This window comes from Pundamilia nyererei, unplaced genomic scaffold (genome assembly GCF_000239375.1).
Source record: "Pundamilia nyererei isolate P.nyererei 1_Seehausen unplaced genomic scaffold, PunNye1.0 scaffold00060, whole genome shotgun sequence".
Classification (NCBI taxonomy): Eukaryota; Metazoa; Chordata; class Actinopteri; order Cichliformes; family Cichlidae; genus Pundamilia; species Pundamilia nyererei.
The window spans coordinates 2,801,849-2,815,679 of record NW_005187461.1 but is presented as its reverse complement, the minus strand read 5'-3'; the positions used below and the strand labels follow the sequence as shown (position 1 = coordinate 2,815,679).

Genomic DNA, 13,831 nt, shown 5'->3' with positions numbered 1-13,831 from the left:
TTGCTAGAAATTGACCGGATTTATTACCATGTTCATAATTTTGTAGGCGTAGTCTTTGTACTAAGAATTTTGTTTTTTTATCAATTATCTCATTTAATTCTAGTTTTGTTTTGCGTATTTTGTTCAATGTTTCCTGATCTTGGTGGGACGCGTAGGCTTCGAGTAGTTTTTTTCTATTTAAATGTGAATTTTTAATTTAAAAGCTCCTTAAATTTACATGGAATCTCTTGACACTTTAAGACATTATGTATTTTATATATTTTTTTTTTCTTCAGTGAATATTAACTTCAACCTTGCTTTACATGCAGCAGTAACAGCGTTAATTATAACAATGTTTGAAATAAGTATGATGACAGTTCTTGTGATTTCGAGAGTCTGCCTCTGTGTGTGTAACTGTGCTACTGCTATAGATAATGAATGTGCATATGTTGATTCCTGCAGTGACTACTGTTCCTCTGCCAATAAAAGCGATCACAGGCTGCTACGCACGGACTGGAACCAATAAGTGTTTTAATGTTAGTTTTACTTTACTTGTTTATGAGGCTCATTTTTAAATCAGTGATCATGTACAGAAACAATCATCTCAAAGATGGACAGATTAGAACAGGATCTGAAAAGGATCTTTTTTTTCTTTCTTTTTTTAACAAAAGCACTGACCTCTTTTCCTTTGAGACGTATCATCTGTTTACTATTATATAAACTATAATGAACCCAGATACTCACTCAGCAGCAGCAGCAGCAGCAGCAGTTCCTGTGCTACTATATGGAACAGCTTGCAGAGCTGGTGATCAAGCATCGTGATTAAGCACCAACTGCGAGGAAACTCTCTGTGCATTCAGTCCAATTCAGCCCGGCACTGATTACACTCATCAGGGCCCCGTATGCTGCAGGGTTTTGAAAGAGCACCAACTGCTGTTTGAAATACAGATTTTTGTCAAAATTATTTAATTATCAGACATATGGGCTGTAATAAAAAGAGTGCTGCTTTAAAAAACAGAGAAGTTGGGCAAATTGGTACATCAAATAAAATAACACACTTCTACATCGACCTCTCTGCATTCTGTCTGTAAAATAATTTTTCTATTTAAGTGTCAGTTGAGTTTACAGGTAGCTGGCTTGCTTGCAGTACCATTCAGGGCCTGTGGGTGTCGCTGTGGAACACCACACAACACAAAGTGTAGACGAAGGAATCGGTTTCATAACAAAACGTCACATCCTCTGACCGCTAACAAAGGTAATTCATTTTTGTTTTGCAAAGGTTTCCCCAGTGTTTCTAAAATGTATACATCTTTTGTCAGCAAGAATGAATAAATATTATAATAAATGAGCTGTCAGCTGTATATTGAGACTATCTCGCATAGTCGTTAGCTCAGCTGGCACGCTCTGTACCCGGCATGACTCTTCAAATGAAAATGCTCGGGTCAGTGCAAGAAGGGTTGTATTTTGACATGGTCAAATAAATGCCGTCAGTCATACAAGCAGCCTCTGTGAAGATGTAACGAACATGTTTATTTACAGTGCTGAAATAAAAAGCTTTGAGTAATAACAGGCTGCTTTCAAAGATGCTATCTACAAATAGTCGTCAACAGTGTCAGGTAATCGAGTTGGCTCTTGCTTTCCCCCTATGAAACATATGGCAGCAGCTGTACAGAGAGACCATTAAGTTCCGATAAAAAGCCTCTGTTATGCATGCAAAGATAGGATGAGTGACATTAACCAAAGGAGCATGAAGCAGTGGAGTCAGAGCTGGAAGATGATGGTACAAAATGAGATGAAAGATTTAAAGTGTGTCAGTTTAGAAATAATAAAAGTAGATGAATCAATACAGGTTGTGCTTTAGAAATATCCCCCAGCTCTGCGTGTCTGGACCTTGGTTTTATTCGCTTAGAATTTCTGGAGTTAGAAAAAACATTAATGTTGTTCTGCTGTCATGATGGGCAAAACCTCACAGAGCAAGGTTGACCACAAGCGTTAAATAAATGTAAGGATTGGTCTGTGTGCTCTGGTTACTTCTGTATTTTCTTTTCCTCCTTGTGTTTAGGGGATTGGTGTTAGGAATTTGCATCAATGCTGCGTTCGATCGCGACATTCCTGTGCCTCCGGTGCCAACCTGTCACAGCTCTACCTTTAAACCTCAGATCACGTGCGACACATAGTGTAGCAGAGAACCAGCAGACTGTAGAAGCTCTTTATGATCTATCTGTGGACATCCAGAAGGTCCGGAAACTTAAAGGATGGGTGCTGCTTCAGAGTCCAGCCTATACAAAAGAAGTAGCTGAACTCCTAAAGAACATGGGGGCCTCGGGCCCCATCATTGCTCATATTTTAACAAGTCATCCTGAGGCTGTCCTCTGTAATCCTGAGCAGATTTACACTCAGAAAGAGCTGTGGATGTCTGTGTGTCCAAACCAGAGGGAGCTGGTTGGTGTCATTGAGAAATTCCCAGCCTCATTTTTCACCTCCTCCAGTCACCATGACAACCAGCGAAACAACATCTCCTACTTCCAGAGTTTAAACCTGAACAAACGAGTCATCACCAAACTCATGGCCAGCGCTCCTCAAAGCTTCAGCCGGCCAGTAGAGCAGAACGAGCTGATGGTCCACACTCTCCAACACGCCTACCAGGAGCTCGGAGGGGAGGAAGCTAACATGAAAATCTGGCTTCAGAAGTTGCTGAGTCAGAACCCGTTTGTTCTTCTCAAGCCTCCAGAGGTGCTGAGGGAGAACTTCCTTTTTCTGAGAGACAAGGGCTTCAGCACACCCCAGCTGCTCCACCTGCTGTCCAGGCTGAAGGGCTTTGTGGCTGAGCTGAACCCAGACAGTATGCGTCGCACTCTGCTGTACTCTCAAGACACCATTGGGTGCTCTGAGACAGAGCTGCGGGGCATCATCCTCAGGTGCCCAGCTCTTCTGTACTACCCTGAATCTACTCTGGCTGAACGTTTTGAGAGTCTTCTCAGTGCTGGGATCAGCATGTGTCAAATCACAGCGACTCCAACTGTCCTAGAACTAACCACGCAAATAGTAAATTATCGCATCCAGCGACTGAAGGCTCGAGGTTATGACATAAGGACAGGTAGTCTGGAGGTGCTAAATGGCACTAAGAAGGACTTTGAGATGAGCTTTGGAAAACTACAGCTCCGTAGGGAGAGACCACTTTTTAATCCTGTCGCCCCTTTAAAGGCGGATGATTGACACGGGTTGTATGGACGAACACTAACTGGATCCATGTCGTTCTTATGGGTATTTGTACTTTGTAAAAGATTAACGTGTCTTAATTACAAATGTGCTTTCACTTCCATTTACATTATAATCATATGTTTGAATTTATTGCTTTAGTTAAATTGGATTAACTACAATGATGCCATTTAATCTGTACAGTGAATTTTACCTGTGAAGATGCCTTAAATTTGAATCTGAATACTCTGGAAAACAATCTATTAAAGACTTGCTTCATAATTTATTTATTTTTTACTTGTATGTTTAAAACTGGGTTTTAAAAACAGCTGAAGGTACAATGCAGAGACTGTTTCATAGCCTTTCTCTTGCCAAACTCTCCAACCTCGTGGGATGTAATGTAATTAAAATCCAGTTAACAAGCTATGGTGTGAAGTGTTGTGAATGTTTTTTTTGTCAATCTATTTAGGCTGTGTGAATTTTTCCCAATTGTAAAAAAAAAAAAAAGAAGTAAAATTTTCACTTGTAGTTCAGACCAAAGAGAAGTGTGATTGCACCCCAACATTCAGTTTTTACAAGTCTGAGGTGTTACAAAGAAAAAGCAGTGCACTTTCATGTAGGTGTAAATTCACACTGGAAGAGATGAGAGCGGCTATGTGCTGATTTATCAGACTGATATCAGAAAGTGAGACAAATGCAATGGCATCTTAATGTGTCAGTTTTTAGTGAAGATGCAGTCCCTTGTCAAAAAGAACTCCTTACAATAACGTCACATAAAACTCTGCATGACATGACAGCTCGGTGACAGACGTGCTGATTGGTCTATCAGATGTATCATGGAGAACAAACAAGGCCTTTCAAACCATTTTATTTACTGTCTGTGCAAGTGTCTCATTTTCACACAATGTTCTTGGCTGCACAACTGTTACCCTCAGGGATGAAATCTAACTGCGCCTCCGATTTTTATTGTTACTCTACAGATGGAGACACTTTATTAGAAGCTATTTCACTTCTAAAATGTCACTTCATTATCATTTCAAATGAATTCAAATGCACCCACGCAAGATAAAAAAAAAAAAGGAACAAAAATGATGTGCCTTTGATTTCGGACTGGACCTTTGCAACCTTTCTGGCATTCAAAAGAAATCAGTAGACTTTCATTTCATTTAGACTAAATCGATTTTCCATAAGGTTTGACTTTATTAATTAAAGGTTTTCATGTCCGTGTGTGTCACGTGGTTCTAAAAAGGCTTTTGGATAAGTGCCCATGTTAGCATAAGCCACAAAATCAATATACAATCATACTAGGCATTGTCTAAACCAAGAGAGGGGACCATAAAATGTCTCATTTTGAATGTGTCTTAATGTTTCAAAGCCAGCAAAAGCCCTTGAAACATGCTTAAGAGTGCCTTTTAATGGAAGCGAGCATCACAGCTAATGAAGTCATGACTTTATGCCTCAAGGTCCCCTCACTCTTATAATGTAGACGATGGGGGTCACAACAAAGAGACTGAGGACTTGTGTGTCTAGAGGGGCGGGGGTGTACGTTAACAACCTCCCATCTGCTGCTGTCTGAATCACTCACCATGGTCCCGTAGACATGGCCGTAGCCATTGGGCAGATGATTCAAAAAATGAGTGCATCTGGTAAAGAATTTGAGCTCAGCAGATGGATGTTTGACTAGAGTTTATTTTCCAGCCATTCACAACACAGAAGCCCTGAGGGGCTGCAGCGTTACCTCGAGTAAACTGCAGCTGACGAACTAAAGGTTTCTAACTCTGCACAGCGCTGACATTTGCTTTAATTCATCATGTTGCAAGGTTACAGTGTTCGTCTTTAGCCGATGCTTAGTAATGAATACGAGGGAGTTAATCGGGACATATCAAGGCGAGGCAGATGAGACGAGGTCTCAGGTGTATAAGTGGAAGTCATCTTGATTTCTTACCCGGTGTCCTATTGTCCTCAGTGGACACCCTCATCCTCCTGTGCTGAGCGCTTGAATTACACGGGCAGGCCAGAGAGGTTAATAAGTAGGAGTATAAATTGTCCTTTTTCATTTCAAACACACCAGTGGTTGAAACTCCCCGTGCTTAACATTCTGCTTTTATGGGTCATATCTCACAGGAAACAGATGACATCTGCAATTAGAAGATATGATTTCCAGCTGATGCAGGAGCTCAGACGACCACTGCTGCAGTAAATAGTCCTCATTTGAAGTCAGTGTGAGTTAAGCCCTGGCATTTTCATTTAGAAGTCTATTCTTCAAAAGCAGCGAAAGGAGGTGGAAAATGAGCTTTTTGCCACTTAAATATTCCACTAGGAATATTTAAGTGGCAAAAAAAATCAAAATGTCTTATGTTAACCAGAAAAGAGAACCAAACATTAGAATGTTTAAAAAGTAATGTTTGGGTTTTATTCATACTAATGTCACTTGAGGATTTTCAGCTTTAAAAATGTGTTTGACTCCATGCTGTGAGTTGTTCTGGTGTATTTACATTTATATCATGAACTGGAGATGCTGCGTGCTCTCATCTCAGTTTCTCTTTCCCCACCTACACTAGAAAGTTTGTTTTCTGTCACCCTGATGACACCACACAAATATACTTTACATTCTGCAGGAGGGAAATAAATGTCACATTGATGGATGTTCAATAGCAAGAAGTAAATAACTTTCTATATTGAACGTTCCATCCGAGATTCAAAACTTTGAAGCAGAGAATCATCTGTCACTTGGTGAAATCTCACCTGTTGAGGGCTGTGGTCTGTTAGACAGCACCATCGTTTATTCACACATGACTGAATCTATCACTTGATCAACCACTTGAAGCAACAGTTGCCGGTGCCTAAACCTGGGACAAGTTAAAATATGCATGCCTTTAAATAGCAGTCTTTTTTTTTTTTACTGAGTTTTTACTGTTTCTTCAAAGAACTCTTGGGCAGTATCAAAAATCAAATTTTTGAAAGCAGGAGTAGGTTCGAGTCCTATGCTTCTACTGTTCTTACTAGGACAGCTTATGAAAGAAGATTTCAACCAATCATGTCATCAAGCCCTGTCTTTTTAGTAACATATGTTGTATATACAAAAACGTGTGCTTTGAAAATGAGTTCAGAGGAGAATTGCCAGACTGCTTTGAGCTAGTAGGAAGGCAACAGTAGCTTAAATAACTACTCATTACAATCAAGGTGTACAGAACAGCATCTCTGACCACACAACAGACCTTGAAGATGGGCTACAGCAGCAGAAGACCACACCAGCTCCCACTCCTGTCAGCTAAGAGCAGCAAACTCAGCTCACCAAAATCAGACAATAGAAGATTGGAAAAATATTGCCTGGTCTGAGTCTCGATTTCTGCTGCAACATTCAGATGGTACAGTCAGAATTTGGTGTAAATAACATGAAAACATGACCCATCCTGCCTGGATCAACAGTTCAGGCTGCTGATGGTATAACGGTATGGATATTTTCCTAGTTCTCTTTTTGAACCCCTTTCATTTAAATGCCACAGCCTACCTGAGTATTGTTGCTGGCCATGTCCAACCCCAGTGTATACCCATATTCTCATGGCTGCTTTCCAGATATTGTGCTGTGTTACAAAGCTCAAATCATCTCAAGCTGATTTCTTGAACATGACGAGGTCAGTGTACCCAAATGGCCTTCAAAGTCACCAGATCTTTTTCCAATAGCGCACCTTTGGAATGTGGTTGAGCAGGAGTTTTGTTTCATGGATGTGCGGCCGACAAATCTGCAGCAACTGAAAAATGTTTTTAATGTTATAAAAACAGAAAAGAGCCGCCCTGACTGTTAAGTAGTTTTCTTATCATTTATTGTTTCTGACATGTGTACTGAAAACTGCACACAGATCTTGTCAAAGTTTGTTACTGTGCGTAAGATGGACTCCAGGACCAGTGCTTTGTGCAAAAGGGAAACGTGAAAAGATTTTCTTCTAGAGGGATTCAACAATGAATGATCTGTCTTTTCATTTTAAAAGAGAAAAGACTTGGAAGGATGAAGACTGAATGAATGCTTGGTGACCTTTTTCTTGACCCTTTGTGACTTCCATGCAGGGGATGAGACAATCCAAAGCGTGGGTTGGTCATGCTCTTATTCAGGAATGGGCATTTTGGGCTGCAGACTGTGACATTAATACCAGTGTTAATAGCATTTCTCTTGCAACAGTAAACTAGACATGTGCCAAAAGCCTCCTGTTCTAGTTAAAAATATTTCCTTGGATAAAGACCCCTTTGTATTCCTCATTCTTTTGGGCTTTTTAGCAACAAATGTTCCTCTTGTAATTGGATTAGTGAATAACTGTGCCACTGTGTATCCTGTCCCCGTATGCTCATTTCATTGGCTCTGATTAGATATCTACTCAGGTGGTGGTTGGTTTGAGATAAAGACTGCATGAAGTCATCATAACAGAGGTCTAAGCAAAGTAGTGATGGATGCTAGACAGGAAGATAAAAACTCCCAGAAAACTCTCACTTAGGTTTGTAGTGAAACACTGATCCATGAAGTCTTTTTCATAGACAGTCATACACCCACAGACAGTCCATGGAGCTTTTTAGTGCTAAAATATATACATAGTTTACTCATAATTGAGGTGTTTTCTTGTTCTGATTAAGTTAGATTTATTTACTGAGCAAAAAAATGCACTGGCTAGAAACGAGAGGTAAAATATCGATAATTAGTTAACAGCAGCGTGCTCATAAGCTTTTGGTCTCTTGCCTCATTGATATATCTCCATCTACTGGCTAAAGGGATCACATACAGCCAGATAAGAGTAAAGTATTTTATTAATACTGAGAAAAACAAACAAACAGTGTCAATTACTTCTCCATTAAAAATTCACCGTGTACTTATGGTTCCGTCTTTAAAAACATCCCAAGAAAAGCCGGTATCAACAAATACGAGTCTCACTATTTTGAACTACCATGGATTTAAGCAGTAACATTTTAAATAAGACATATTATAATGTGAAAGCACACAGGTGGAGTTATTAAATCATCACTTTCTAAACAGGCACCTGTCAAGCTGACTGAAAGGGTAATAGATCTACTGTGATACTTGGAGTACTGGTATTGATGCAGGCTGCTGACTGACTCAAGCACATTTTCTGCGCTGCATTAAAATGACTGAGTGGGAGGACGAGATAGGAACACTGCCAAACGACAGGGCAACAGGAGAAAGTGACATGCCAGATCTGATTATAGTAGCTTAAAAAAGAGCAGAAACTAAAAAAAGTAAAATAGTTGGGCAGCAAGCACTGCAGCACTGTTGGAGTGTCTGTACTTAAAGTGGCTATGGACTGCAAAGACAAAGAAGTCACATTTATACTGTTTGAATTATTCATCGACTACATTACTAAAAGTCTTTTTTAAGACATTGGCATTTCTTTAATTAAAAAAGGTATTCTACACAGTGTCGGCAGTGTCTCTCTTGAATACTTGGTATTTGAACTTAATGCCGTTCTCCTCTTGAATTTCACTTGGCACACCGGGAAATCTTATTTGAAAACAAGAGAGAAAAAAAAAGGTTAATTAGAACAAAAACCACTGATCATAATTTAATAAAACAATCAAAATGCAAAAGGCAGATAGGCAGAGTAGAATTATCCACACATTCATTAAATTGGATATTAAAAGGTTGATTATAAAACTCCACGATAATCTCCCCTATGTAAACATTTGCCAGTTTACTATTTCAATTCAGTTTTATTACAGTAACAAAGCTGTTCAAACCCTTGGTAAGCAACCTGTTAAAACCCAATGTCTCAGGCTGACAGATGGTGCTGATGTTGACTTTGTAACAAAAAGCAAAAATCACTTCCTCACTGGCGTCACAGGCTGGCTGGGTGCACATTAAAAAAAAAGCAAACTATTTCATAAGAATTTCAGTGCCAGCAAATTCACAAAGAGACACTGAGCCTTTGGGATCAGTATGCCCTGCACTTCAGATGAGGTGAAAACTTACCCTTCCTGTAGTTGAAATAGATTTTTGTCAAATTCTGGGAAGAAAACATCACAGTCATAGTCAGCCATGACGTCTGTCAGGTAAAGCAGGTCACACCAAGGGTGGTTTAATGCATCCTGGTTAAAAGGAAAAGGAAGAGAAATGCTATTCACATTGAGGATACTAAAATACAGTTTTCCCCAAAGTAGATTTTAGGATGTTGTTGGTGGATCTTATTCCCTATCATATGTATGATAGCCCTGAGAAAGATACTCTAAATATATGCAAATATCCTCTGACAACCAGAGAACACAGCTAATTGCTATAGCCACTGCAACTCTGTTAAACCACTAGAAACAAATGTGTGAAAAGCTGATCAATATATCACCCACTCAATATAATTTAACTTTAATGAGGTGCTGAGGCTTACAAAACAAGAATGCTGTGTGTTAACATGTCACTTTGGAAATAAGGCACTTTGTTATGCAATGGGAGAAAATCACCATCCACTTAGAGCTGAGTATGTGAATAATGTTCCTTGGTGCTAAAACACACCAAGGAGCCACATTTAAAGCCTCTTACTTTAAATGTGGGAAACTCTAAGCATACATTTGAATTTTTCACCTGTAACTCAGGATGTAGAGTCAGTAGTTAGTTTCCCGGCTCCTCCAGTCTGCAGACTGACATAACCTTAGGTAAGATACAAAAGCCTGAATTGCCCCCAATGCAAATGTGTGTGTGAATGTTAGGTAAAGTGCTTGGATATAGAAAAAAGCCCTGTGTGTGTGTGTGTGTGTGTGTGTGTGTGTGTGTGTGTGTGTGTGTGTGTGTGATACTGGGTGAATGAGGCCTCTAGAAAAAAACACTTTGAGTACGTACTTAGACAAGAAAAGTGCCATATACATACCAGTCCATTTACAATTTATTCAAGTATCACAGTAAGTTAGGACAGTTCAGACACGATCCATGTTAAAAACTAGCTGGAAGGTGGATGAATTGAGGGCTTACACCAAAGTAAATATTCTTTTTGACTCCAAATCATGCAAGTCTATTATAGTAGAGTCCAAGAATAAAAATATGGAGTCGTACATAAGCTCCTGTCTATGGTTTCTAAGTTATGGCTTCACTTCTTTACATGTGAACATGTGAATAACAGGTCCTACACTTTAAATACACTGCAGTCTAGGTGGATATTGCCATACTGGTTTACCTTGTAAAGCTGCACTCCACCAACAATCCAGATGGTCTCTATTAAGTCAGCGAGGGGGGGCTCTGCAGCCAGGCGGATGGCACTGTCAAAGTCTCGACACAGGAAGTGTGCGTGATCGGGAACCGTGCTGAAATCAAGACCGCAAAAAGAAAAGATGATGAAGAGAAAACGGGGAAAAATAAAACTGATTTCTGGATGATCTGAATTTGTGTGTCTGTGTAACACTCACTCCAGGGTTTTACTCAACACCACATGCAAAATATTGGGAAGTGGAAACAAAGATTCAGGGTGGGAGTTCCAGCAGAGTCTACCCCAAACCATAAAATTCATCCTTCCTGCGTTTTACAGAATAAAACATAATTAATATCTTGGCCTTTGTAGTTTCTGTTTCTTTTTAAATTATTGAACATAATATAGGACTGGGTATCAAAAGGTTCTAATGAATTAAGCCGTCCTCACAGAATTTACACAACTAAAACATTGACAAATCCCTCAGTCCTAATGCCAAACTGAACTGAAATGTGTCCTTATTACTTGCTTTTTTATGAACTCTTCCATGATTTATTAATAATAATTATTATTTTTTGAGAGGGTGGCTGTAGGTCAGCATGTAGAGAGCTACATAGGAACCAGTCCATTTACCATTTTTTAAATGAATATTATATATATATATTTTAAATGTGCTCATTACGTTTTGGTCCCTAAAGGCAGATGTGGTTTTGGAAGCAGTGTTTCAAAATTGTGAATGACACCCGGACCTCTATGACAAATGTATGATGGGATGTGAAGAATACCTGGTCTTGACACCGTTTTGACAGTGTTCATAAAGTACTGGAATTCAGTCCTGTGAAAGTCACATTTCCAGTGTTAAGTCAGGCAGAAAACAGTTGCATTTCACAGTAAGCTCATTATTCTGAGAAAGCTGACTGCTGCGCACAGGGTACATCTTTTATTATCCTCAAACTCTGACTTCTAGCACTGCTGCCCGCACTGTTACAACTTAATGACACTGATATTTACAGCACATACTGATTGTTACCTTTGTAACTTGCTGTTTGAACCATTATAGATAAGCAAAAGGTAAAACTCTCATCAACTGTCGCCCATGCATAGACTACTTATTCTATTTGATTTTTTACAATTAATTTATTAAAAGCGTCACCACAGTGGTTTAACTCTTACGGTAAATCCCAGGGCAGTTTTCCATCTTTCCCGATCCCCATGTCGTTGCAGGCTGCAGCAATGAGGCGAACGGGTTTCTTTTGCAATTTTTCCCAGCTCGTTTCCATCTCCAGCAGCACTCAAGCCAAACAAATCAGAAGGGATCAAGCTCTGCATCGAGAAATGTGCCTGTGTGGGAACAATTTATTGGGGTTTGGATTCTATCGCCGCCCACCGAGTCCAAGCTCCTTATTGGACACGGTCAGTGCATCCACAAGAGGATTGTTCGCGTTTTTCGCAGCAACGTGACTCACGAGGTGCCCTCTTCGCTAATGCACAATAATCCCCTAAAATATTCAGACCCTTGTGTTACTCTAGTGAAAACAAAGTGAACGGTTTAGTTCAAAATCTCAACACAGCTGCTGCAGACACGAAAGCTGGTAAGTAAACAAAGATGAACTTTGATTAAATTGCAAAGTAACAAAGTGTGCTGCAGGGTTCAGACAGGAAAGTCAAAAAGACAAAACAACAACAACAACAACAACAACAACAAAAAACCAGTCTCCAACAAAACATAATCCAACAGAAGAACAATGTGAGGCCAGAAAGACCCCAAAGCACTTTTGGATAAATGCGTAAAGGTGGATAAACGCTGAAGGAGAAGACGACTTGGAGCGAAGAACGATAGAAAGCAGAACCAATCAAATGTTCACTAATGAAACTGATCAGGAGCACACAGACAGGAAACCAAACCAACAGATATGATTGGTTAACTAACTAAAAGGGGGGTTATTCCCGCTTTGAGTTACAGGGATTCTTAATTGGATAAGCGGGGGAAAAATAGATGGGTGGAAATAAACAATAACGAAAAATCCTAAACACATGGATCCCATAATAGACTTAATGTTGGTGGTTATTGTTCAATTTAGAGATGTAGACTATAAAACTTATTTTGCAGTCTTGAGCCACCTTTTCTTTTTCTTTTGCTTCCAAGGAGTTATGTTTTCTTCTATCTTTAAAAGTGAGCAATGGTTCTCCAGCTGTTCTAAATGTCTTTCAGTTTTTCTTTGGTTCTTTGGACAATATAGGTGGTTTTTCTGTAGTCCTTGGACCTGACTATTTTCAAAGAAATTTCGGGTTTTTTTGTCCACTTAGCACTGACATCTCAACCATCAAGCTTAAAAAAAAAAAGGTATCCAACTCCAGGGATAAACTAGGGTTGTGTGTTGATTCCCAAATGGCTACAAGCTGAAAACATGGCGTGGTGTGCAGCACATCCAAGAAGCCCAGAAACCCATTCCTGAAGTCTCCTTGGCTAAGCTTTCTTATTCAAGTTTTCAGGCTGTGTTGGCTTATATGCCATGTATAATGTATACATACACGTTTCAACAAATCAACTATTTTCCTGTAAAATGAAGAAATGAGCCTCACAGTTCTGTAGTCTAAATACACACAACTGCTGGGATAGTTTCAGTCTTTCACAATATCTGTTGCAACATTTACAGCCTGAGTTTAAAGGTGGACAAACTTCATAAAGGATGCCGAGTGAACAAACTCTGGTTCAGACCAATATATAACTTCTGCTTAAATGTTTTAATGCAGGGCCTGACATCATTTCTTACTCGTAGGTTTCAGACAAGTTTAGTGCAGATTCAGTAGGTCAGTGAATAAAGGGAAGGGTCTTTTGGCTAATCTGTCACCATGTAAATTGGATCTAAATGGTGGCTGGATAACTCCAACTTGGCACCAACCACACATGACTTTTCATAGACAAGTTGAAGTTTCACAGCAGGAAAAGCAGGTGTGTTAACGACAGCTTCATTCCTCTTAGGGGAGGTGTTGCCGTTATCCATACGGTTCCCTGGGACACTTGGAAGTGAATCATCGTGGTTAAAATGCCACAAATGCTTAATTTATCAAGTCAATATGTCTGCTGTGAAACAAATTTGAGGAAGTGTCTACTTCAGGTTGGAATATTGAAGAAGGCAAAGTGAATAAAATTAGCATGAAATGAGTTACAGGAACAAACATCTGAGGTATCATAAGAAATGAGAACGCAATAATATTTCATCCTTTATTTCAATACAATTGTAATTTGGTAATTGATACAAAAATAACAGATTTATGATCACATGGGAGAAGGGGGGAGGGGGGGCTTGCACATTTTCAGAGAACTTTTTTCCCCCAGAGTTTTTTTTGGTAGCTTTATTTACAAAGGAATTTTGAGATCCTGTTACCAAATATACAAAAGTTGGAAATTAAAAAGAAATATTTACAAAACTGACAGCTGGGATAGGCTCCAGCGCCCCCCGCGACCCTGAAAAGGATAAGCG

General features: G+C 39.5%; 2 protein-coding genes across 2 annotated transcripts; one reads left to right on the top strand and one right to left on the bottom strand.

Annotated features, from left to right (window-relative positions):
- Positions 1–1,148: 1,148 nt before the first annotated feature.
- Positions 1,149–3,601, top strand: mterf2 (mitochondrial transcription termination factor 2). Its single transcript, XM_005734849.1, has 2 exons — positions 1,149–1,234; positions 2,042–3,601. The coding sequence occupies exon 2, from the start codon at positions 2,068–2,070 to the stop codon at positions 3,193–3,195; it is 1,128 nt and encodes a 375-aa protein (XP_005734906.1). The 5' UTR covers positions 1,149–1,234; positions 2,042–2,067; the 3' UTR covers positions 3,196–3,601.
- A 4,352-nt stretch (positions 3,602–7,953) lies between these two features.
- LOC102211685 (dihydrofolate reductase) lies at positions 7,954–11,730 on the bottom strand. The gene is made up of 6 exons (XM_005734848.1): positions 11,520–11,730; positions 11,132–11,181; positions 10,567–10,672; positions 10,338–10,464; positions 9,149–9,264; positions 7,954–8,680 (listed from the first exon to the last, which is right to left on the bottom strand). The coding sequence occupies exons 1-6, from the start codon at positions 11,624–11,626 to the stop codon at positions 8,590–8,592; spliced, it is 597 nt and encodes a 198-aa protein (XP_005734905.1). The 5' UTR covers positions 11,627–11,730; the 3' UTR covers positions 7,954–8,589.
- Positions 11,731–13,831: the final 2,101 nt, after the last annotated feature.